This window comes from Ranitomeya variabilis, chromosome 1 (genome assembly GCF_051348905.1).
Source record: "Ranitomeya variabilis isolate aRanVar5 chromosome 1, aRanVar5.hap1, whole genome shotgun sequence".
NCBI classification, from domain to species: domain Eukaryota; kingdom Metazoa; phylum Chordata; class Amphibia; order Anura; family Dendrobatidae; genus Ranitomeya; species Ranitomeya variabilis.
The window spans coordinates 332,575,494-332,602,079 of record NC_135232.1 but is presented as its reverse complement, the minus strand read 5'-3'; the positions used below and the strand labels follow the sequence as shown (position 1 = coordinate 332,602,079).

Below are 26,586 nucleotides of genomic sequence, written 5' to 3'. Positions count from 1 at the left end.
TAGTTGTGCGTTAGGTTTAGTTCATGGTCAGCTCAGTTCCCATCTTCCAAGAGCTAGTTCCTATATATGCTTATGCTATGTTCTCTTGCCATTGAGATCATGACAGTTTGACCGGCCCTTAAAGTGTTAATTGTTTGGGCTGAAGCAGGAGAAAAAGAAGTGTTGAAGGGAAATTTTTTTTTTTTTTTTTTTCCCCTCAGAGTTTTGCTGCCTAGCCCTTAATTGCTGTCTAGCTGCTTCTTACCTCCTCTTAACCCTTGAATGGCTCTGTGTCCACCTGTTTGTAATGGATCTTCAGAGTGTAACTGCAGGTTTGAATAATCTCGCCACGAAGGTACAAAATTTGCAAGATTTTGTTTGTCATGCACCTGTATCTGAGCCGAGAATTCCTTTGCCGGAATTTTTCTCGGGGAATAGATCCGGGTTTCAGAATTTTCGAAATAATTGCAAATTATTTTTGTCCCTGAAATCTCGCTCTGCCGGAGACCCTGCACAGCAGGTCAGGATTGTGATTTCCTTGCTCCGGGGCGACCCTCAAGACTGGGCTTTTTCATTGACACCAGGGGATCCTGCGTTGCTCAATGTGGATGCGTTTTTTCTGGCCTTGGGGTTGCTTTATGACGAACCTCATTTGGAGCTTCAGGCAGAAAAAACTTTGATGTCCCTATCTCAGGGGCAAGATGAAGCGGAAATTTACTGCCAAAGATTCCGTAAATGGTCTGTGCTTACTCAGTGGAATGAGTGCGCCCTGGCGGCGACTTTCAGAGAGGGTCTCTCTGATGCCATTAAGGATGTTATGGTGGGGTTCCCTGTGCCTGCGGGTCTGAATGAGTCCATGACAATGGCTATTCAGATCGATAGGCGTTTGCGGGAGCGCAAACCAGTGCACCATCTGGCGGTGTCCACTGAGAAGTCGCCAGAGAGTATGCAGTGTGATAGAATTCTGTCCCGAAGCGAGCGGCAGAATTTTAGACGGAAAAATGGGTTGTGTTTCTATTGTGGTGATTCTACTCATGTTATATCAGCATGCTCTAAGCGCACTAAAAAGCTTGGTAAATCTGTTTCCATTTGCACCTTACCGTCTAAATTTATTCTATCTGTGACCCTGATTTGCTCTTTGTCATCTATTACCACGGACGCCTATGTCGACTCTGGCGCCGCTTTGAGTCTTATGGATTGGTCCTTTGCCAAACGCTGTGGGTATGATTTAGAGCCTTTGGAGACTCCTATTCCTCTGAAGGGGATTGACTCCACCCCATTGGCTAATAATAAACCACAATACTGGACACAAGTAACTATGCGTATTAATCCGGATCACCAGGAGATTATTCGCTTTCTGGTGCTGTATAATCTACATGATGATTTGGTGCTAGGATTGCCTTGGCTGCAATCTCACAACCCAGTCCTCGACTGGAGAGCTATGTCTGTGTTGAGCTGGGGATGTAAGGGGGCTCATGGGGATGTACCTGTGGTTTCCATTTCATCATCCATTCCCTCTGAAATTCCTGAGTTCCTGTCTGACTATCGTGACGTCTTTGAAGAATCCAAGCTTGGTTCGTTACCTCCGCACCGAGAGTGCGATTGTGCCATAGATTTAATCCCGGGTAGTAAATACCCAAAGGGTCGTTTATTTAATCTGTCTGTGCCTGAACATGCTGCTATGCGAGAATATATAAAGGAGTCCTTGGAAAAGGGACATATTCGTCCATCGTCATCTCCCTTAGGAGCCGGTTTTTTCTTTGTGTCAAAAAAAGACGGCTCTTTGAGACCATGTATTGATTATCGGCTTTTGAATAAAATCACTGTTAAATATCAATACCCATTGCCGTTGCTGACTGATTTGTTTGCTCGCATAAAGGGGGCCAAGTGGTTCTCTAAGATTGACCTTCGTGGGGCGTATAATTTGGTGCGAATCAGGCAGGGGGATGAGTGGAAAACCGCATTTAATACGCCCGAGGGCCACTTTGAGTATTTAGTGATGCCTTTTGGTCTTTCTAATGCTCCGTCAGTTTTCCAGTCCTTTATGCATGATATTTTTCGCGATTATTTGGATAAATTTATGATTGTGTATCTGGATGATATTCTGATTTTTTCGGATGACTGGGACTCTCATGTCCAGCAAGTCAGGAGGGTTTTTCAGGTTTTGCGGTCTAATTCTTTGTGTGTGAAGGGTTCTAAGTGTGTTTTTGGGGTACAGAGGATTTCCTTTTTGGGATATATTTTTTCCCCCTCTTCCATTGAAATGGATCCTGTCAAGGTTCAAGCTATTTGTGATTGGACGCAGCCCTCTTCTCTTAAGAGTCTTCAGAAATTTTTGGGCTTTGCTAACTTTTATCGTCGATTTATTGCTGGTTTTTCGGATATTGCTAAGCCATTGACCGATTTGACTAAGAAGGGTGCTGATGTTGCTGATTGGTCCCCTGATGCTGTGGAGGCCTTTCGGGAGCTTAAGCGCCGTTTTTCCTCTGCCCCTGTGTTGCGTCAGCCTGATGTTGCTCTACCTTTTCAGGTTGAGGTCGACGCTTCTGAGATCGGAGCTGGGGCAGTGTTGTCGCAGAAAAGTTCTGACTGCTCCGTGATGAGGCCTTGTGCCTTCTTTTCCCGTAAATTTTCACCCGCTGAGCGGAATTATGATGTTGGGAATCGGGAGCTTTTGGCCATGAAGTGGGCTTTTGAGGAGTGGCGCCATTGGCTTGAGGGGGCCAGACATCAGGTGGTGGTATTGACTGACCACAAAAATTTGATTTATCTTGAGACCGCCAGGCGCCTGAATCCTAGACAGGCGCGCTGGTCATTATTTTTCTCTCGGTTTAATTTTGTGGTGTCATACCTACCGGGTTCTAAGAATGTTAAGGCGGATGCCCTTTCTAGGAGTTTTGAGCCTGACTCGCCTGGTAACTCTGAGCCCACAGGTATCCTTAAGGATGGAGTGGTATTGTCAGCCGTTTCTCCAGACCTGCGGCGGGCCTTGCAGGAGTTTCAGGCGGATAGACCTGATCGTTGCCCACCTGATAAACTGTTTGTTCCTGATGATTGGACCAGTAGAGTTATCTCTGAGGTTCATTCTTCTGCGTTGGCAGGTCATCCTGGCATTTTTGGTACCAGGGATTTGGTGGCAAGGTCCTTCTGGTGGCCTTCCCTGTCACGAGATGTGCGAGGCTTTGTGCAGTCTTGTGACGTTTGTGCTCGGGCCAAGCCTTGTTGTTCTCGGGCTAGTGGATTATTGTTGCCCTTGCCTATTCCTAAGAGGCCTTGGACGCACATCTCGATGGATTTTATTTCAGATCTGCCTGTTTCTCAGAAGATGTCTGTCATCTGGGTGGTGTGTGACCGTTTTTCTAAGATGGTCCATTTGGTTCCTCTGCCCAAGTTACCTTCTTCTTCCGAGTTGGTTCCTCTGTTTTTTCAAAATGTTGTTCGTTTGCATGGTATTCCTGAGAATATCGTTTCTGACAGAGGGACCCAATTCGTGTCTAGATTTTGGCGGGCATTCTGTGCTAGGATGGGCATAGATTTATCTTTTTCGTCCGCTTTCCATCCTCAGACGAATGGCCAGACCGAGCGGATTAATCAGACCCTGGAGACATATCTGAGGTGTTTTGTGTCTGCTGACCAGGATGATTGGGTTGCTTTTTTGCCATTGGCGGAGTTCGCTCTCAATAATCGGGCCAGCTCTGCCACTTTGGTGTCCCCGTTTTTCTGTAATTCGGGGTTTCATCCTCGATTTTCCTCTGGTCAGGTGGAATCTTCGGATTGTCCTGGAGTGGATGCTGTGGTGGAGAGATTGCATCAGATCTGGGGGCAGGTGGTGGACAATTTGAGGTTGTCCCAGGAGAAGACTCAGCTTTTTGCCAACCGCCACCGTCGTGTTGGTCCTCGGCTTTCTGTTGGGGATTTGGTGTGGTTGTCTTCTCGTTTTGTCCCTATGAGGGTCTCTTCTCCTAAGTTTAAGCCTCGGTTTATCGGCCCGTATAAGATATTGGAGATTCTTAACCCTGTTTCCTTCCGTTTGGACCTCCCTGCATCCTTTTCTATTCATAACGTTTTTCATCGGTCATTATTGCGCAGGTATGAGGTACCGGTTGTGCCTTCCGTTGAGCCTCCTGCTCCGGTGTTGGTTGAGGGTGAGTTGGAGTACGTTGTGGAGAAAATCTTAGACTCTCGTGTTTCCAGACGGAGACTCCAGTATCTGGTCAAGTGGAAGGGATACGGCCAGGAGGATAATTCTTGGGTGAATGCATCTGATGTTCATGCCTCCGATCTGGTTCGTGCCTTTCATAGGGCCCATCCTGATCGCCCTGGTGGTTCTGGTGAGGGTTCGGTGCCCCCTCCTTGAGGGGGGGGTACTGTTGTGAATTTGGATTCTGGGCTCCCCCGGTGGCTACTGGTGGAATTGAACTGGTGTCTTCATCTTCTCTGTTCACCTGTTCCCATCAAGATGTGGGAGTCGCTATATAACCTTGCTGCTCTGTTAGTTGCTTGCCGGTCAACAATGTTATCAGAAGCCTCTCTGTGCTTGTTCCTGCTCCTAGACAACTACTAGATAAGTTGGACTCTTGTCCATGTTTGTTTTTGCATTTTGGTTCCAGTTCACAGCTGTAGTTTCGTTACTGTGTCTGGAAAGCTCTTGTGAACAGGAATTGCCACTCTGGTGTTATGAGTTAATGCCAGAGTTTTAAAGTAATTTCTGGATGGTGTTTTTGATAGGGTTTTCAGCTGACCATGAAAGTGTCCTTTCTGTCTTCTGCTATGTAGTAAGTGGACCTCAAATTTGCTAAACCTATTTTCATACTACGTTTGTTATTTCATCTCAACTCACCGCCAATACATGTGGGGGGCCTCTGTCTCCTTTCGGGGTATTTCTCTAGAGGTGAGCTAGGACTAATATTTTCCTCTGCTAGCTTTATTTAGTCCTCCGGCTGGTGCTGGGCATCTAGAATCAACGTAGGCATGCTACCCGGCCACTGCTAGTTGTGCGTTAGGTTTAGTTCATGGTCAGCTCAGTTCCCATCTTCCAAGAGCTAGTTCCTATATATGCTTATGCTATGTTCTCTTGCCATTGAGATCATGACAGGTGACGTCACGGTGACGTCGCGGCTTGTGATTGGTCCGAGGCCGCCCATGTGACCGCTCGCGCGAGCGGTCACATGGGTGGCCGCGGACCAATCACAAGCCGCGACGTCACCGTGACGTCACCGAAGGTCCTTGAAGGGCTGATTCTTAGGAAGGAAGGCTGCCGGAAAGAAGCAGGGCATGTCCGAGGGTGAGTATATACCTAATAGGAATATACTCACCCTCGGCTTCTTTCTGGCAGCCTTCCTTCCTAAGAATCAGCCCTTCAAGGACCTTCGGTGACGTCACGGTGACGTCGCGGCTTGTGATTGGTCCGCGGCCACCCATGTGACCGGTCACATGGGCGGCCTCGGACCAATCACAAGCCGCGACGTCACCGTGACGTCACCGCAAGGTCATGGAAGGCTGATTCTAAGGAAGGAAGGTTCCCGGTTAGTACCAGGGCCCGTCAGAGGGTAAGTATAGCGATATTTTTTATTTTAATTCTTTATTTTACACTTAAATCTGAATTCCGATACCAATTCCCGATATCTTAAACATATCGGGAATCGGTATCGGAATTCCGATTCCAGATTCAGAAGATCGCCGACTTCATGGCCGACCCCACACAGGGGTCGGGTCGGGTTTCATGAAACCCGACTTTGCCAAAAGTCGGCGACTTCTGAAAATTGCCGACCCGTTTCGCTCAACCCTAGTCATATGTACAGGATATACTATGAATGACTAATATCATCTGATAGAAGTAATGTCTATAAATAATAATAAAATTATAAAGGAAAGGGGATTGGACAGCAGGGAAGAGAACAGACAGGAAAACGTTGGACCGAGCTCTATAACAAGTGTTTTACCTCACATCAGAGGTTGGCTCAGATCATGTGACCAGAGCTGTCCATCAGTCTTGTCCAATTGAAAACCTCACATGACAATACTTCTTTTCTATTGGATGAGGCTGATGGACATGTCAGGTCACATGCTCCTCCACCAGCAGCCATTTTATGGACCAGAGAGCTGTACAGTCTGAGAGGAAAGCTGAACTAACAAGAGCAGGACAACCTGTCATACCTATATAGTAGTAAGTGCCACAAAATCATGTCCCCAACATATTTAATAAAATAAGGATAATGTGGCGGATCCAGTTACCTCATTCTGCAGCTGGCAATAAACTGAGTAATACAGCTGCAGCAGGAAGCAAACAATGCAACATTTTTAATGAACCAATTGCAAAAATTATTTTTAGCCCTAATTTAAGTAAGGAACAAAATATCCTCAAAGGTGGACAACCCCTTTAAGATAGGCAGAACTATAATATCCGTTTTATTCAAGCTAACTTGGCTGCACATTCCAGCCCTGATCAAATTCTTCCTCAGGCCCAGTAGCGTAGCTACAGAGGGGGCCTTCGCCCCAGGCCCTGTCACATGAAGGGGCCCACTGGGAGCCGGCACTGCCACTTCCGTGATGAGGCACAATACAGCACAGGAGGAGAGCAGTAAAATGTCTGCTCCCCTGCCTGACGGAGACTCTGCATGCTGGTCGGACAGTGGCCAGTTGCACATCTCCCTTCTGCACTGTATTGTGCTGATGCTGACCGACCTCAGGAGCTTCTCCCAGGCTGCAGGTTTCTTCCCTCTGTGTGCAGGCTGGGATTGGCTTAGGGCAGGCACGCTGGGTCCTAGTGCCCACCTGCATTTCACTCAGATACTTCCTGGTCCTGCTGCAAATGTCATTGGTAACTAGATGGGTATTTCCTGAAGGAACTACAGATAGTGCTTTGGAATGGTGCACGGGCTGCCCCTGCAAGACTATCACACTTGGGTGCCCCTCAGGCGGTCTGGTTTGGTGGGTTGGGTCAATCTGGGTCTGATTTTGTGGGCGCGGTCACTCTGGGTCCGATTCGGTGGGCGGGGTCACTCTGGGTCCGATTCGGTGGGCGGGGCACCTCAGGGACCGATTTGGTGGGCTGGGCACCTCAGGGTCCGATTTGGTGGGTGGGGCCACTCGGGGTCCGATTTGGTGGGTGGGGCCACTCGGGGTCCGAATTGGTGAGCGGGGTAATCTACTATATAATTGCCTAAGGGCACTTCCGTCTTTCTGTCACCGTTATTCGTTCGCTGATTGGTCTCGGCAGCTGCCTGTCATAGCTGCCGCGACCAATCAGCGACGCGCACAGTACGGAAGAAAATGGCCGCTCCTTACTCCCCGCACTCACTGCCCGGCGCCCGCATACTCCCCCCCGGTCAGCGCTCACACAGGGTTAATGGCAGCGTTGACCGCGGTGTAACGCACTCAGTTAACGCTGCTATTAACCCTGTGTGACCACCTTTTTACTATTGATGCTGCTTATGCAGCATGAATAGTAAAAATATCTAATGTTAAAAATAATTTAAAAAAATAAAAAATAGTTACATACTCATCCTCCGGTGGACCCTCCGGATCAGGAACCGGCTTTTCCCGCTCCGCGCGACGCCCCGGTCACCGCTGCATGCATTGCGGTCTCGCGAGATGATGACGTGTGGTCTCACGACACCGCTACGTCATCATCTCGTGAGACCGCAATGCACTCTTGGGACCGGAGCGAGCAACAAACATCGGGTACCGGCCGCTCCAGGAGGTGCAACAAGCATCGTGTACCGGCCGCTCTAGGAGGTGCAACAAGCATCAGGTACCGGCCGCTCCAGGAGGTGAGTATGTAACTATTTTTTATTTTAATTCTTTTTTTTTTTAACAGGGATATGCAGTATACTATGTGACTGGACAATATACTACGTGACTGGGCAGTATAACTACGTGGCTCTGCGCTGTATACTGCGTGGCTCTGCGCTGTATACTGCGTGGCTCTGCGCTGTATACTGCTTGGCTCTGCGCTGTATAATGCGCGGCTCTGCGCTGTATGCTGCGCGGCTCTGCGCTGTATGCTGCGGGGCTCTGCGCTGTATGCTGCGGTGCTCTGCGCTGTATACTCTGCGGCTCTGCGCTGTATACTGCGCGGCTCTGCGCTGTATACTGGGCGGCTCTGCGATGTATACTGGGCGGCTCTGCGCTGTATAATGCGCGGCTCTGCGCTGTATGCTGCGTGGCTCTGCGCTGTATGCTGCGCGGCTCTGCGCTGTATGCTGCGCGGCTCTGCGCTGTATGCTGCGCGGCTCTGCGCTGTAAGCTGCGCGGCTCTGCGCTGTATGCTGCGCGGCTCTGCGCTGTATGCTACGCGGCTCTGCGCTGTATGCTGCGCGGCTCTGCGCTGTATGCTACACGGCTCTGCGCTGTATGCTGCGCGGCTCTGCGCTGTATGCTACGTGGCTCTGCGCTGTATGCTGCGCGGCTCTGCGCTGTAGCGTGGCTCTGCGCTGTATGCTGCACGACTCTGCGCTGTATGCTGCGCGGCTCCGCGCTGTATACTATGTGGCTGTGCAATATACTACGTGGACATGCATATTCTAAAATACCCGATGAGTTAGAATCGGGCCACCATCTAGTAATAATAATAAGACTACAGAGAGTGCTTTGGAATTGTGCTGTCACTTTAAGAGCTGATATTATCTGACAAAACTGTGTCTTGGTACAGTTCGTAGGCGTTGGCATAGTAACTGTGTCTGACTGCGCATATCAATGAGCTAATCAGCCAGGTGCCAGGTGGCAGTTATTTTTAGAAATTGCCTCAGAAACCAGCCCATTATAAACGTATGGGGAAATTTCCCTATTGAAATGCATTGAGACACTTTTTTCAAACGCAAGTTGCGCCAAAACTACAAATCCGATCGACACGAAAAATACTTAGCACACCTCTTGGGGACGCTGGCTTCGAAATGACACCTCACTGGAGTCTGTGAGTGAAGCGGTTCGGGCCGCATTAACTGCGGACTGAATAATAATAATAAGAAGTTTACCACGATGGAATAACAATATAGTGCTTTGTGCCAAAGCACTATAATAAAAGGTATTAAATTGATAGGCATGTCAGTCACTGGGGGGTAAATGTGAGAGGATGGGGGTATTGTGGGGGCTTAGGTGGGGGAGGGGGACAGGGCACTGGGGGGTGAATGTGAGAAGATAAGAGTATTGTGAGGTCTGAGGTGGGTGAGGCGCAACAACACTGGGGGGCTGATTTTTATACGGTTTTGTTAAGAGACTATATGCAATCCATCACATGTAATAGTTGTTCTCTGGGAAGGGGAGGTAGGGGGCATATTATACTTACCAGCTGGGTAAGCCATGAGCTGCATCAAATTTAAAGCATCACTGCAGCATTTTTTGTTATTTCACCGCTGGAGTGGCGCTTTAAGGCTATGTGCACACATTGCAGATCCGCAGCGGATTTCCATCAGGTTTACAGTACCATGTAAACCTATGGAAGACAAAATCCGCAGTGCACATGCTGCGAAATATACAGCGCAGAAACGCTGCGTTGTATTTTTCGCAGCATATAAAATTCCACAGGTGTAAAAACGCAGGCGAAATCTGCACAAAATCCACAGTAAATCCGCTGGGAATCCGCAGGTAAAACGCAGGGTGTTTTTACCTGCGGATTTTGCAGAATCCGAACGGAAAAGTTCGCAATGTTATCCGCAACGTGTGCACATACCCTAAGAGGCGCAGTTACAGCTGCTGTGACTGAAACCGTATCCGCGCCGCTCCCTAGGCTGCAGTGAGGAATGAAGTTAATTTCCTCCTGGCATCATGACTCTCAGTGCAGGCAACGCATGGTGTCAGAACACTATTAACTATTAGGCCGGCCTCACACTAGCGTGTTTTACGGACGTAAGAGAGGTGCTGAAAATACGGATTGCATACGGTACAATGCTTCTCTATGCCCCAGCTCCTATCAGCCGTATTTTACTGATCCGTATTATACGGCTTTCTACGGCCGTACAAAATCGCAGCATGCTGCGTTTGTCACCGTATTGCGCAAAAAATACGCCAATGAAAGTCTATGGGGGCGAGAAAAATACGGATTACACACAGGCCATCAGTGTGACTTGCGAGAAATACGCAGCGGTGTTCTATAGGAAAGCCGGTAATTCAGTGCGGTGTACAGTAAAATTACACTGACAGGTTAGAATAGAATAGCTAAAATAAATGTCTACACATAGTATAGGGGTTGTGATGCAGTGACCCCTGTAACAGGTAGGGGGCGCTGCATGGTCTCCCCGGTATGTGCACGGAGTTGTATTGAGGCCGTGAGAATAGATCTGCAGTGATGTCAGGATCACGTGACCAGCCATGTGATCCATTACTGTGGGTGTGGTTACAGGTACATAACGTGACCAGGGTGTGGGTCACATGTTCCTGTGTGGTTCCAGTGAGTGGACCTGAGTGGTGAAGGTCCTGAGGGCCCTGTGTATGGTCCTGTGTATGGTTCCTGTGGGCCTGTGTGTGCTCCTGTGTTGGAAGACCTGGGAGGAGGCTTCCTGGAGAGCACCTGCTGGCGTGGGAGGTCCTGGGAGGAGGACCGGATCCCTGAGCAGGACACAGTGGAACCTGGGGAAGCTACCGGCCTTCGGTGGCTCTGGACTGACTGATGTGTGCCGGCCAGGCAAGTTAGTGAACCCCGTAAGGCAGTTTCCCCAGGAGGAGTGGACTGACAAGGAGTCAGCAGGTGGAGCAGGAGCTCCCGTCAGGTACTATACAGACTGTTAGTGCTTGTGAAGTTCTATGAACTGTGTGGTCACCCACGGCAACTGAACGGAGTGAGGTTCAGCGTGTGTAGAGACCACGACCCGGAGTCACATGTGCGGTTTGTGACTTGGGACATTGGTGAACTGTTCGGCATACGGACACCCATGATAACTGGACGAAGTGAGAGATCCAGCAGGTTTGGTGTCCGTGAGTCAAAGCCGTAAATGAAGTGTTTAAAGCTGCAAGTTAATAGCACCAGTTGGTGCCTGTTGTGTTTCATGAAATGTACATAAGGAACTGTGCATAGCCCGGTTTATGACACCGTAATAAACCGTATGGACTGTTTTGTTTTTTTAAAACCCGTGCCCGTGTGCTGAATATCGCGGCCAAGCGAGTGTCCCCCAACACACTCAGTAGGAATAGTCTTACATTTGGTGCTCGAATGCGGGCAGCGATCCCGAAGGCACACGTGGAGTTAATTGCTGTGGCTCGGCGGGGCCACGAAGAGTGCGTCTGGCTGTAACTCGGCGGGGTTACGAAGCTGACAAGCGTCTGGCTGTAACTCGGCGGGGTTACGAAGCTGACAAGTGTCTGGCTGTAACTCGGCGGGGTTACGAAGGGGACAAGCGGCGTCCTGTCGGTTGGCGGGTCCACGAAGTCGGCGGTAGAGCCCTTGTGGAGCGTAGCTGCAGTGGCAGCAAGAGGTTCCACAGCAGGCGGAGCTGCGGTGGCTTGTGGTTGGCAGCCGGAGGTGTCGGTTGTATGTGACTGCAGCGGGAGCTGTGGCAGTACCAGCAGGAGCTGGTGAAGTGACATATAAAAGAAGAAAAAAAAAATAATAATTTTTTTTTTTTTCTCTCCCTTTTTTCCAAGTTGTGCTGACTCTTAAAGGGCCAGTACAAGCCCAGAGACAAAGGGGTGTACTGTGCGAACTGGGGCCTGAGTGCCGTGGGGAAGTCCACGGGGTGTATCCCAGGGTGGGGAGTATCCCTAATAGTGAGCGGTGACCCCAAATGGAGATGGTTGCCCAAAAGGGGGCGGAGACCCAAAAAGGGGCAGTAACCCGAACAGGGGTAATGGCCCAAAAAGGGGTGGAATCCTGAAGGGGGGCTGAATCCCGGACAGGGGTGGTGTCAAAAAGCACAGCACTTGCCCCAAAAGGGGGCGGAGCCAAAAAGGGGCGACAATCAGTGAGGAGTCATGACTGTGTCCTTTTTGGCTGGATGGAGAGTGTGTGCGGGGATTGATAGACCCGGGCAGAGAAGCGTCTTTGCTGAGAACCCTTCCAGGGAGTTCTGTGTCACCTGGGGACACTAAACGTCTTCAGGTAGCCACTCTCTACGTTGTCGCAGCTGGGGTTTCCACATACCATGAGGTGGCTGTAGTCTCGGACTTGCCGTGTCCTATGGTAATAGGACAAGATTTGGAAGCATTCTGGGAAAAGGGTGACGTGTTTGTGGATATAATGTGGATGGGAGGTAGTAATGTTGAGAATGCGCCCCCTAGAGTTGATAGTCCTAAGGTAGGCCTGACCAAGGGATATGGTGAACGGGCCCAACCTAGTGACACAACGTTAGCATTAGTTCCTCCCAAAGTTGTAAGGTCAGACATGTTGGTGACCAGAGGTAAAGGTGCGTCTGCCCAACTAACTGACCTGACGTCACCTGAAGTGTGCCACAATACGACTGGTAGTGGTCTGGTGGATAAAACAAGTGGAGCTGACACCCAGACAGAGAGTGACTTACGGGGTCATCGTACTGTGGAGTGTGACACAGACTCTGGGGGTGACTGTGACAAGTTATGGCCAGTAACAAGCGCATGTGCCATGGTGACGGGTGGAGGACGGGGTCCAGGACCTGTGGTGACGGGTGGAGGACGGGGTCCAGGACCTGTGGTGACGGGTGGAGGACGGGGTCCAGGACCTGTGGTGACGGGTGGAGGACGGGGTCCAGGACCTGTGGTGACGGGTGGAGGACGGGGTCCAGGACCTGTGGTGACGGGTGGAGGACGGGGTCCAGGACCTGTGGTGACGGGTGGAGGACGGGGTCCAGGACCTGTGGTGACGGATGGTGGTGACTCCCATTCAGACGGTGATGCCAGTGGAAAAGAGTGTAATAAGGTTGACTCAGGCAATTCTTCCTCCCGGCGCCGGAGACGTAAAAGAGCCAAAGGGGCTGAACCGGTTGTTCCGTGTGAGGAATTGACGGAAGATGCTGAGGACCTGGGGTGTATGAAGTACTCTGAAGTCCCAGGGAAAAGGGATGAACCTAATGATGTCACCGCTGAGACCCAAGAGAGGGCCGACCCTGACAGTGCAGAGTCGGAGGGTGCAGAAGTGGAGGAGGACACCAAGGAAATGGTGCCGGAAGTAAATACCTCCTCAAGTGATGGATGTTTCACCAATCCAGAGGATGGGAGAAGCGAAATAGAATTGGTTATATAGACGGTGAACGACCATGTCGAACGAGAAAGGGTCCTGAGACAAGCGGCTGAGCGCAGAGTGGATGAGCTGGAGAAGGAAGTATCTGAGCTCAGAGGTCACCTGTTCAGATGGCAAAGTGTGTATCAGACCCTAAAGGAAGACATTGTAGTGCTTAGAGAAGCACTAAAAGGCCCTCTACAAGGAAAAGAGGTGGTGGTCGCAGACTTCTCGTGCCAGTACCAGAGTGGTAATGAGGGTAAAGCTGAAGAGGAGTTGGCGCTAAAAGCAGAACAAGATGGTCACCCGGTTGTGACAGGTGTCTTGATGGAAAGGTCCATGGCAAGGCAGGAGCCATCTGTTCTTGAAGAAAGTGAGACTCCGCTCTTCAAGTGTGTGATAGATGTACCCGTAGAGGCGCAAGATGCATGTACCCGCGAGGGTGTGCCTGAGGCCTTTAAAAAGGCAGTGTAAGCGTGTAGTGGGCACTGGGCACTGGAGACGAAACAGTTGGTGATACTGTCTACTAAGGAAGTCACAGTGAAGAGGGTGGCTGTCCTGAGGGACATGCACCTACAGTGCCTCCACACGAAGCAGATGATCCTGTTGAGGAATGGTGAGGCCACTCTACGTTTGGAGCAAGCCAGGAAAGCTCAAAGTCGTCTGGGCTTGGTAGAGGACACAGTCCAAGTGCCCAAAGCTCTAGTAGCGAAGCTCATTGGCAGATTTGGGAAAGTGATGCAGGAGATGGTGGATATATCCGGTGTGAAGAGACTGAGGATTCCGGCTGATGACGAGGCCCAGGTGGGTGAAGATGGGATGGTGTCATTCCTGGTTGTCGGGTCCAAGGAGAGTCTAGGGAATATCCGGATGCTCCTGAGATATCGCGTGGCATACCTGAGAGAAATAGAGCAGCTAAGACTGTACAGACGGCAGGTCAATAAACAGCTGCAGAACATGAGGTGGCGGCCGCCTTCTTCCCAAGGAAAAGGGAACAGAAGGGACCCTCCAAATAATGAAATGACAGGTAGCCGGAGACTTTCAGCAAGGCAAGAACGTCGAGAATCTGCAAGTAGTAGTTCCTGTCGTGTACTAAGTGGGTCCGACTCAGACCAGACAGTCGGCTTGACCGTCAGTGGGACTCATGACCGCACCAACCGTGGGTGCCGGCCGTGGAGAGGAAAGTCGGGTGACGGGGCGTACAGGAAAAATGTGGTGACCAAAGGTCTGTTGACACAAATAGATGGTGGCTTGAGGACAAACTCAAAACATACACATTGACCGCTGGGGGCGGGGTAAACTCAACAACTGGACGATTGTATGTGATGCCCAAAACCGACTGAGACGGTTCCCTCGACTGATAGGGCAAGGTAACGCGCGTGACATGTCTCGTGACCCCACGTGTATGACAGGTGTTCAACCCCACAAGTTTGAACAGAGGGGGGGGATATGTGATGCAGTGACCCCTGTAACAGGTAGGGGGCGCTGCATGGTCTCCCCGGTATGTGCACGGAGTTGTATTGAGGCCGTGAGAATAGACCTGCAGTGATGTCAGGATCACGTGACCATCCATGTGATCCATTACTGTGGGTGTGGTTACAGGTACATAACGTGACCAGGGTGTGGGTCACATGTTCCTGTGTGGTTCCAGTGAGTGGACCTGAGTGGTGAAGGTCCCGAGGGCCCTGTGTATGGTCCTGTGTATGGTTCCTGTGGGCCTGTGTGTGCTCCTGTGTTGGAAGACCTGGGAGGAGGCTTCCTGGAGAGCACCTGCTGGCGTGGGAGGTCCTGGGAGGAGGACCGGATCCCTGAGCAGGACACAGTGGAACCTGGGGAAGCTACCAGCCTTCGGTGGCTCTGGACTGACTGATGTGTGCCGGCCAGGCAAGTTGGTGAACCCCGTAAGGCAGTTTCCCCAGGAGGAGTGGACTGACAAGGAGTCAGCAGGTGGAGCAGGAGCTCCCGTCAGGTACTATACAGACTGTTAGTGCTTGTGAAGTTCTATGAACTGTGTGGTCACCCACGGCAACTGAACGGAGTGAGGTTCAGCGTGTGTAGAGACCACGACCCGGAGTCACATGTGCGGTTTGTGACTTGGGACATTGGTGAACTGTTCGGCGTACGGACACCCATGATAACTGGACGAAGTGAGAGATCCAGCAGGTTTGGTGTCCGTGAGTCAAAGCCGTAAATGAAGTGTTTAAAGCTGCAAGTTAATAGCACCAGTTGGTGCCTGTTGTGTTTCATGAAATGTACATAAGGAACTGTGCATAGCCCGGTTTATGACACCGTAATAAACCGTATGGACTGTTTTGTTTTTTAAAACCCGTGCCCGTGTGCTGAATATCGCGGCCAAGCGAGTGTCCCCCAACACCCCCCAACTCAGTAAGAATAGTCTTACAGGGTATATATATATATATATATATATATATATATATATATATATATATATATATACATACATAATGTCAGTGAGACACATATATGTATATATATATATATATATATATATATATATATATATATATATAAAAAGAACCAGCTATGTAGAAATGTAAATAAATATACGTATACTAGTATACTAACTCAATTATGGCATATTTAAATATAGGAGAAACTAGAGTTTTTCATATAAAAATATCGTTTATTAAGTAAAAAACATCGACAAAAGGATTTCATTACTTATATCATATAGATTATATATTTGCATGAAAGAATAGAAAGGAATAATAGTGTGATCCTGATGTTATCAACGCAAAGAAGTCGTTATCATGGACTAGAATGGGCAGCAAAAAGCAATTTTTACTTACAAGTGGCTATAATTGTGGACATGAAACAAAAGGAACTCCTAATTACGCATGTGCTAGAAAGAGGAAGGAATATCCTCCTTATAACGATTCAATTGGTTTCAGCCAACTAAAAAATGCCACACATAACATGTAAGCAAGAGCTGCCCATGAAGATAGTAAAGTAAACGGTTAATTACCCATAGTGTGTTAGGATCAGTCCAGGAAACGACCTCTCTCCCCGACGGGCATTTCGCGAGAATAAATCTCGCTTCCTCAAGGGGGCGTGTATATATGTATATATATTAATATTTCATACAGCGCTAGATAGCTTAAAAGCCAGTAATTCAATTGCCGGCTTTTGCTATCTCCTTCCTAAACCCGACATGATATGAGACATGGTTTACATACAGTAAACCATCTCATATCCCTTTTTTTGCATATTCCACACTACTAATGTTAGTAGTGTGTATGTGCAAAATTTGGGCGCTCTAGCTATTAAATTTAAGGGTTAAATCGCGGAAAAAATTGGTGTGGGCTCCCGTGCAATTTTCTCTGCCAGAATGGTAAAGCCAGTGACTGAGGGCAGATATTAATAGCCTGGAGAGGGTCCATGGTTATTGGCCCCCCTGGCTACAAACATCTGCCCCCAGCCTCATATGAACTCGAGCCTGGGAACTTTTCAGAATATTTTCCCAGGCTCGAGTTCATATGAGGACATCCAGCAGAGGGCGCATCACCACGACTGAAGGTAACTACAGGTCATTGACCTACATTCCATTCATTCCCCGGGGTTTTACAGACAGGAGCACAGCTGCATTATAGCAGAGCTCCTGGCTGTAAAATGTTTTAACCCCTTCAGATGGATTTACATCGTGGGACATTACAGATCATCGGAAGGTATGGGATATTGTTGTTTTTTTTATTTTACCTTTTTTACAGAACGAGGGTCTTCAGGTGGATTACCAGTATAATAAAATATTACAACAACCTGTGTATTTATTTCATTAAAATACTTTGTAATAATGTGTGTGTGTGTGTGTGTGTGTGTGTGTTTTTTAACCATTTCATACTATTGGATTAATAATGGATAGGTGTCATAATTGACGCCTCTCCATTATTAATCTGGCTTAATGTCACCTTACAATAGCAAGGTGACATTAACCCTTCATTACCCCATATCCCACCGCTACACGGGAGTGGGAAGAGAGTGGCCAAGTGCCAGAATAGGCGCACCTTCCAGATGTGCCTTTTCTGGGGTGGCTGGGGGCAGATGTTTTTAGCCGGGGGGGGGCAATAACCATGGACCCTCTCCAGGCTATTAATATCTGCCCTCAGTTACTGGCTTTACCATTCTGGCGGAGGAAATTGCGCGGGAGCCCACGCCAATTTTTTCCGCGATTTAACCCTTACATTTAATAGCTAGAGCGCCCAAATTTTGCACATACACACTACTAACAGTAGTGTGGAATATGCAAAAAAAAAGAGGGATATGAGATGGTTTACTGTATGTAAACCATGTCTCATATCATGTCGGGTTTAGGAAGGAGATAGCAAAAGCCGACAATTGAATTACCGGCTTTTAAGCTATCTAGCGCTGTATGAAATATTAATATATATATATATATATATATATATATATATATATATATATATATATATATATATATAACAGTACATATGTTTTTATGATTTTTTGAGCACATGGATCCATTGTATGTCCGTATGTCGGTATGTCGGTTTTGCAAGCCTGCGAGAAAATATCGCAGTACGGATGCCATACGGATTACATACGGAGGATGCCATGCGCAAAATACGCTGCCACACCCTGCCTACGGAGTACTTACGGATAACCATTTTTTTACTTTTGTGGCGTATTACGGCCGTAAAATACAGACCGTATTTTTATACGCTGAGTGTGACGCCGGCCTTATACTGTGTTTTGTATAGGGGAGCTGTGGGGGCATTATACTGTGTATAGCGAAGCTGTGGGATCATCATATTGTGTATAGGGAAGCTGTGGGATCATAATATTGTCTATAGGGGAGCTGTGGGGGCATTATGCTGTATATAGAAAAGCTGTGGGCTCATCATACTGTGTATAGGGGAGCAGTGGGGACATCATACTGTGCATAGGGAAGCTGTGGAATCATTGTGTATAGGGGAGCTGTAGGGGCATTATACTGTGTATAGGAAAGCTGTGGGCCCACCATACTGTGTATAGTCAAGCTGTACATGGAGGCTACTTAGGGGACATTATTAAATGTTAAGTGGGCACTTAAACATGATTGTTATTGGGGCACTCAGAGCACTGAGACCATCAAAATTTCATATGTGGTATTATTACTTTTTAGGGACAAAATGTGGAGGGCACTAGCACAGGGCATTAGTGTTTTCTAGGGGTGAATTTTATTATCTAGAGAGCATAAAGGAGTCATTATTACTGTGTAAGGGGCTCAGTGGTGGCATTATTATGTGGGGTGGCACCATTATTGTACTACACAGCAGGTGCAGTAATAGGGACACATACGGCAGCAGCGGCTCAGTATTGGGATATCAGGGGCAGTAATAGGGACACATATGGCAGCAGTGGCTCACTATTGGGGTATCAGGTGCAGTAATAGGGACACATACGGCAGCAGCGGCTTAGTATTGGGGTATCCGGGGCAGTAAAAGGGACACATACGGCAGCAGGGGCTCAGTATTGGGGTATCAGGTGCAGTAATAGGGACACATATGGCAGCAGCGGCTCAGTATTGGGGTATCAGCAGGATGATTAGCTTGTGCAGGTTGGGAATAGATATGGACGGTGCTGGAAATGTGAGACATATGATGTGTCTTTGTTGTAATCTCTGCAGACAAGTCCTGGCTGGAGAAGTTCTTACGTTGCTCTGGGCCAGATGGAAAAGATGGGAAAAGTGAACAACTCCATAAGAAAGACCATCAGCTGTAAGTCACCATCTAAAACTGTCCAGTGATCTTTTATATGGTCTGCAAGACTGGTATCTACCACTACATGGTCTCCATATAGTAATATCAGTGTTTGTTTTTGTCTATAGATGGTTTTTTCAGTCAGAGTGCGGTCATCTGCTGATGTTCCTCTATGCTCACAATTAGGGTGCACCACATAGCTGTAGTCAGGGGTACCTGGTTAGGGGCCCACTCAGATTTTTCACACCCCTAAGCTAAAACCCTAGCTACGCCTCTGCTCAGGCCATACAGTATTACAGTAACAAATAGAAATTTCTATACATGATAGCACTGGCGGACGCAGACAGAAAAGGGCCCCTGTGCAAGAACAATATATAGGTCCTCTACAGCCCAATAGCTCCTAAAAATGCTAAATTGCACCTGCTTTGGATAGTCTTTGGCTATGTCTCCACTGTCAGGATGGCCGGCGGTATCGCCGCAGCGGCGAAGCCGCTCGGCGCTAAGCCCCGCCCCCTTTCTGGGACGCGATGGTGCCGGATGTGTACAGTACACATCCGGGATCATCGCACCCCTCGCCATAGGGCCCTGTGATATGCCTTGCGGGGACGCTGCGTCCCCGCAAGGTGTACGGACATGCTGCGATCTGAAAAGACGCGCAGCATGTCCGGAGTCGCAGGGCCGCCGCGTGCGGGTTTCCACGCATAGTGGAGACGGGATTTCATTAAATCCCCTCCACTATGCTGGAACATCTGGACGCTGCTTGTTTGACGCTGCAGCGTCAAACAAGCAGCGTTTACTTACCGTGGAAACATACCCTTACATCTTGGGCTCCGCTGCAGCTGCACAGGTTCCACCAATGATATGTGAGTCCTTATATGATAGAATAGGAAAACTAAATTACATTGTAGGTTTGGGTCAAAGGTCAAAACACAACAGATGAAAAATAAATCTGTATAAAATATCCACATGTTCTATGAATACAACACGTACCCATTATAATAAAGGATTGTTAAGAAATACCTGTGGATAATCAGAATGCAGGTATACAGAATGACAGCTAATGAATAAATGCAATAAAAGAAGAAATAATGGTAAAAAAATCTTGAAAGTAAGGAAGTAAACTATAAACATAATAAAACAAATAAATACATACAAGACAAGACAAGACACACTAAATAACACAAAATACCAAGTCAGGCAACACACAAATGTTATTGGTGTGCAGTCTATGTGCTCTTTGTGATTAATCTTGTAACATATACTGTAGGAGAAGCTTTCAAATTTATTTATTTATTGATCTACAGTGGGTACGGAAAGTATTCAGACACCTTTAAATTTTTTACTCTGTTTCATTGCAGCCATTTGTTAAATTAAAAAATGTTCATTTTTTTCACATTAATGTACACTCTGCAACGCATCTGTAATGTCCCTGCCGGCATCGCTGCATGGCTTTCCATCTCCCATCAGGCAGATACACCATCTTACTTACCCCTCCGGGCAATGCTGTGAGTTCTGTCCTCTGCCGGCTCCATGCTCTGGGCCTCATGTCCTTGCTTGTTGCATGCTTCTTGGCTGTATGCTTAGGGTGGTGGCCCCGGCACTTCCTGTTTGTTTCTTATAGTGACTGTGTGCACCTTCCTAAGGTGTCCATAACCAATTGCCAAGAGGCCTCAGGTACTTAAGGCTTCCCCACCCCTAGGGGGACATCTGAGCATGTACTTTCTCAGTTAGTGTCTTGCTGCTGAGTTGCCAGGTCCTGTGTTGCTGTATCCTGTGTCTCTCGTTTCTGCCATCTAGGGGGCTTCGTACCCTTGTCCATACCTGTATCCGGTGTCTCTCGTTTCTGCCTCCCAGGGGGCTGCATACACTGGTCTGAATCCATGTTTCTGTACTTTGTCCCATACCTGATCCTGTCTGAACTAAGTCCTATAACTGTATCCGTTTGTATCCTTGTCTGTAGTCCTTCCTATCTTGCTGTGTGTTTCCTTGTGATCACTCTTTCTGCTCTTTGCTCTGCAACCTGCGGCTCTGCTCTTTGCTCAGCAACATGTGGCTCTGCTCTTTGCTCCGCAACCTGTGGCTCTGCTCTTTGCACTGCAACCTGCGGTTTTGCTCTGCTCCGAAACCTGCTGTTCTGCTCTTTGCTTCGCAACCTGCGGTTCTGCTCTTTGCTCCGCCACCTGCGGTTCTGCTCTTTGCTTCGCAAATCTGTGGTTCTGCTCTGCTGGGCACTTTGCAGTTCTGTTCTGCTGCACATCCTGCGACGCTGCTTTGCTCCACTTCCTGTGGTTCTGCTCTACTCCCTCTCTGCTCCCTGCACTTCCTGCCCCTTTAGTTTGTACTGGCTTTTACCAGTTCCTGTCCCTCCAGTCTGACCTCGTACCTACCTGTTCCCTTTTCCTACTCGTACCTGCCTATGTTCCTGTCCTACTCAAACCAGTTTCAGTCCCGCTAGCCGTGCCCGTCTGCCTGCCTAGAGTGTCAGCCATGCCCACCTGTCTAGAGTGCCAGCCGTGCCCGCCTGCCAAGTGTCAAGAGTGCCAGCCGTGCCTGCCTGTCTGCCTAGAGTGCCAGCCGTGCCCGCCTGCCTGCCAGAGTGCTAGCCGTGCCCGCCTGCCAGAGTGCCAGCCGAGCCCGCCTGCCAGTGCCAGCCGAGCCCGCCTGCCAGAGTGCCAGCCGTGCCTGCCAGAGTACCAGTCGTGCTCGTCCGTACTTGCTCGCACCTGTTAATAGTGTTCAGTCCCTCAGTGGGATCAGCTGCCACAGCTAGACACTGCCCTGGAGTGGTACCTAGCAGCTACCTGCCAAACAAGCCTGACCTCACCATCAGAGGCTCCAGTGAACACCAAGGTAGCTGCTTATGGAGCGCCCCCTACCACAGGGCCACCGAGTCCTAAGTACCGGGTCTCCCTTCTGGCTCTGGCGATGTCACGGTGGCTAGACCCCGGCCTGTGACCCTGTTAAGGGGGATCCAATAAAGGAATAACAGTTCGATGTGTGGGTGGTGGTGATGATGTGGTGCAGTGCCGGTCGCAGTAATTAACGAGGACACCAGGTTGCAGTCTCTTTACCTCTTTACTGAAGGCTCAGGATCCTCATTCTGGAATACGGTTAACCGGGCGGTGAGAGTCCGGCTGGCCCGATGGCACCTCCAGAGCTCCCTTTGCAGGTGGAAATCTGTGCCTACCTTCTAGCGCTTGTGTGTTGCGGTCCTCCCCTGCGGTGCTTACGGGATAGTCCCCACAACTGTTGTGTCTGTTTCTGAAGTTCCCTCACAACTCGATCAAGATGTTCTGCTTCGTCCCCCAGATTATATGGCTAGGACGCACCCGTACGATGGGTAGGCTCGGAGTTCTTCCGGGACCCTAGAGTCGCCCCTCTCCAAATGTTGCCCCCTATGTCTTCTTAGGTGATTAGGGTGAGACAGCCCGCCTATAACTGACTGTCCTGCCGTAGGTTTGAAGTTAGGCCTGGAGCTCTATACTTCCTTGGCGTTTCCGGCCACCGGCTGCGCGCCTCAGTAGGATGTTGCCTCGTTCTTACAGCACGACTCCTACTGGCGTTTCTCCTTGTTGCGTTGATCTCGTTTCTCACCCTCCTCAATACACCTCGCTTCTTATCCTTTCTCCGGGCACCGCCGCAAGGAAGTGCAGGCGCGGTCCCTTTACATTCTCTCTAGTTCGCTAGGTCTCTGCCAGGATCCCACTCCTGACAAGGACCCCCCTGAGTCTCTCCCCGCAACACCCTCTGCCACAGGATGTTGCCTGTTCGATTCCCAGTCAGCTTCTATCTAACTTCCTATCTAACCCCCAGTTTTACCAGACTGTGAGGAGTGGCCTAATACATAGCGCCCTTAGCTCCCCCTGGAGACCAGACTGTGAAGTGCATTGGTGTCTGTGATACCTGGTCAGGTGAACTCCTTCAGTGCCATCAGACGTACCATCACTCCCCTTAATGGCGGAGCATCAGTACTGCAACGACCAGGACTCTGGGGTGCTGCACTCCCCCCCGGTTAAATCCAGTACTCCCGGACTGGGAAGAAACAACAATACATGTCAGCAAAAAGACATACAATTTTTGAAATGCAATAAACAAGTAAACTTTTAACAGAGCTTCCCTTTAGGGGAGGTGAGGACACTTGAACGTTGCAAACATGGTTAAATACTTTAAATAACATACTATAAATAACTTTTCTGACCCAACCGGGTATTCTACTAAGTGCAAATTTTTGAACAATAATTTAACGTCGCCTTTAAGGACGTATACGCTGAATCCACTAAAGACCTTCTTATAAAACACTATAAGGCTACTTTTCTTCATTTTCCATCTTTACATCTGCAGGACCGCCTGTCTATCTGTCCCAGGCCTGCTGCCTCTCGCTCTGTTGCAGGACCGCCCCTTTCTGCCCGGGCCTTCTGCCTTTCTGCTACTATACACAGTATAGACCGTACCATGCATCTCTCAGTTCAGGATCACCGAGCCATCTCTGTCTGGCTCCTAGGAGGACTCACCAACTAACCCCGTACGGGTTCACTTCCTGTCCTCATTCTCTAACACATTATTAAACATTCCTTACAATTAACTAGCTAACTACATATAACGGCTACATGTCAGCATTATTACTTCTTCTGTTAAAGTATCATCATTCTCTAAGTGCTATTGATGTACGTCCCCTTTAAGAAGGGACCAAGTCTCTATGAGGTAGTGCAACTTCTCAAGCTGCAAGTCCGTATGCAGCAAGGACTCCGATACTGCTTCCAGGAACAGTTTCTTCGCAAAGAGTCATTTTCTTTGTAAAACCAGTAGAGGGCACCTTTAAGAAGGTGCAAACTATTTACAATAAGTTTGTAATCATGCAGTGTTCATGATCCAGCAGTTCTTTTCAACAATGATGAACGAGAAACAAAAGCAAAAAGGCAAAATAGGGATCCCGGGTAAACTAAGGGATCCCTTTAAGAGTTAACCCTAGTCGGGTTGTAGCAGCAAAACAGCCAAACAGACGAACAGTTAATTATTTACATATCCATTGCATCGAGGTTTACTCTCGCTCTGGCGGCCGTAGCTCCGCATAGACCTCGCTCGGAAAGGTGATCGGCGAGATCGGGGCCTTTAAGAAGTGCTCCATACCCGTGTCCCGATCCCAGGGTGTGAGGCGCCGGAGTCTATAGGTCCCAGGGAGAGGGGGTACCGCGACGGGGCCTATCAGCAAGTCCTCTGCTGGCGTGGCAGGGTCATTCTTCATACCTGCTTCAGATGCGGTCCCTCCGGTGCCGATCTGCTCCGTCTCCGCTGGGGTCTGGAACGCTAGTTGCAGGGCCTTGCACTGTGGCGTTGTCATCTCCGTTTGCAGCACCTCGCTTTCCGTCAGGGCCTTGCTTTCTGGCTTCGGAGCGCTGGAACTTCTTTCCTGCTCCGGACCAGACGAGGCTGCCAACAGACGTCTGATGAGGCTCCTGATAAAGGTCTTCTTCCACCCGGCCTCAGTGCTCAGCTGCATCCGCCGGAGTTGGTCGCCGAGCTCATCCACTCCGGCCTGCAGGAAATCAATATCAGCGGTGGAGGCCTGGTTGCGGTGCCCCTCCGGGTAGCTGGGGGAGTCCTCTGCTCCTACCCCACGCTCCGGCTCCGGGTGGCTCGCCATGGCGTCCTCCATGTCGCTGACTTCTTCTTCCTGGTCCTTTTCCCACTCTCTCCTTCGTGGGCGGTTTCGCTTTCTTTGTCTCTGCCCACCATTGAGGATCAGGAGGCGGATCTCAGCTGCTGACGGACACGTCCTCAAAGGGCCGAAATATTTAGACTTGGCGGCCATTGTCTTTCGCGCTCTTCAGCTTGTCTACGCCCATTCCACGCCCCTCTTCTTCTCCTGCGCTCTCCTCAGCGCTGTAATGGCGGCGGTTTTGGCGGGAACTTCTGGCGGCAAGTGGCAATACACAGTCTTTGCAATAAGTCACAGTCCAAGCACAATAAATCACAGCTCCAAGGCACACATGACCTGATTCTTCAGGCTTAAGTAGATCCTGTTCGTGACGCCAAGTTGGAGCGCCCCCTACCACAGGGCCACCGAGTCCTAAGTACCGGGTCTCCCTTCTGGCTCTGGCGATGTCACGGTGGCTAGACCCCGGCCTGTGACCCTGTTAAGGGGGATCCAATAAAGGAATAACAGTTCGATGTGTGGGTGGTGGTGATGATGTGGTGCAGTGCCGGTCGCAGTAATTAACGAGCACACCAAGTTGCAGTCTCTTTACTGAAGGCTCAGGATCCTCAGTCTGGAATACGGTTAACCGGGCGGTGAGAGTCCGGCTGGTCTGATGGCACCTCCAGAGCTCCCTTTGCAGGTGGAAATCTGTGCCTACCTTCTAGCGCTTGTGTGTTGCGGTCCTCCCCTGCGGTGCTTACGGGATAGTCCCCACAACTGTTGTGTCTGTTTCTGAAGTTCCCTCACAACTCGATCAAGATGTTCTGCTTCGTCCCCCAGATTATATGGCTAGGACGCACCCGTATGACGGGTAGGCTCGGAGTTCTTCCGGGAACCTAGAGTCGCCCCTCTCCAAATGTTGCCCCTTATGTCTTGTTAGGTGATTAGGGTGAGACAGCCCGCCTATAACTGACTGTCCTGCCGTAGGTTTGAAGTTAGGCCTGGAGCTCTATACTTCCTCGGCGTTTCCGGCCACCGGCTGCGCGCCTCAGTAGGATGTTGCCTCGGTCTTACAGCACGACTCCTACTGGCGTTTCTCCTTGTTGCGTTGATCTCGTTTCTCACCCTCCTCAATACACCTCGCTTCTTATCCTTTCTCCGGGCACCGCCGCAAGGAAGTGCAGGCGCGGTCCCTTTACGTTCTCTCTAGTTCGCTAGGTCTCTGCCAGGATCCCACTCCTGACAAGGACCCCCCTGAGTCTCTCCCCGCAACACCCTCTGCCACAGGATGTTGCCTGTTCGATTCCCAGTCAGCTTCTTTCTAACTTCCTATCTAACCCCCAGTTTTACCAGACTGTGAGGAGTGGCCTAATACATAGCGCCCTTAGCTCCCCCTGGAGACCAGACTGTGAAGTGCATTGGTGTCTGTGATACCTGGTCAGGTGAACTCCTTCAGTGCCATCAGACGTACCATCACTCCCCTTAATGGCGGAGCCATCAGTACTGCAACGACCAGGACTCTGGGGCGCTGCACTTAGCCACGCCCCTTACAGGGTAGTCTGGTTTGTGGCACAGTGAGGCCACAATCCCCTCGCTCACGCCACCCAGTCAGGGCGCGGGCGTTACAGCATCTTGACTGAAAAAAACAGAAATGAATACATTTTTGCAAATTTAATAAAAAAGAAAAACTAAAATTTCACATGGTCATAAGTATTCAGACCCTTTGCTCAGACAATTATATTTAAGTCACATTTCCTTGTGATCCTCCTTGAGATGGTTCTACTCTTTCATTGGAGTCCAGCTGTGTTTAATTAAACTGATAGGACTTGATTTGGAAAGGCACACAACTGACTATATATAAGATCTCACAGCTCACAGTGCATGTCAGACCAAATGAGAATCATGAGGTCAAAGGAACTGGCCAAGGAGCTCAGAGACAGAATTGTAACAAGGCACAGATCTGGCCAAGGTTACAACAGAATTTATGCAGTACTCAAGGTTCCTAAGAGCACAGTGGCCTCCATAATCCTTAAAGGGAACCTGTCACCACGTTTTTGGAAGATGGGATAAAAATAGCGTTAAATAGGGGCAGAGGTGGGCGTTACATTAGTGTGTTTGTTATGCGTTTATTA

The 26,586-nt window shown here is 49.3% G+C and overlaps 1 protein-coding gene across 1 annotated transcript in view; it reads right to left on the bottom strand.

Annotated features, from left to right (window-relative positions):
• CIROP (ciliated left-right organizer metallopeptidase) overlaps nt 1-20,387 on the bottom strand; it is a 99,787-nt gene extending 79,400 nt beyond the window's left edge. The window contains exon 1 of the mRNA XM_077298954.1: nt 20,309-20,387. Within this exon, the coding sequence (XP_077155069.1) occupies nt 20,309-20,351 (43 nt within the window). The 5' untranslated portion in view covers nt 20,352-20,387. The remainder of the gene's footprint in view (nt 1-20,308) is intronic.
• Nucleotides 20,388-26,586: the final 6,199 nt, after the last annotated feature.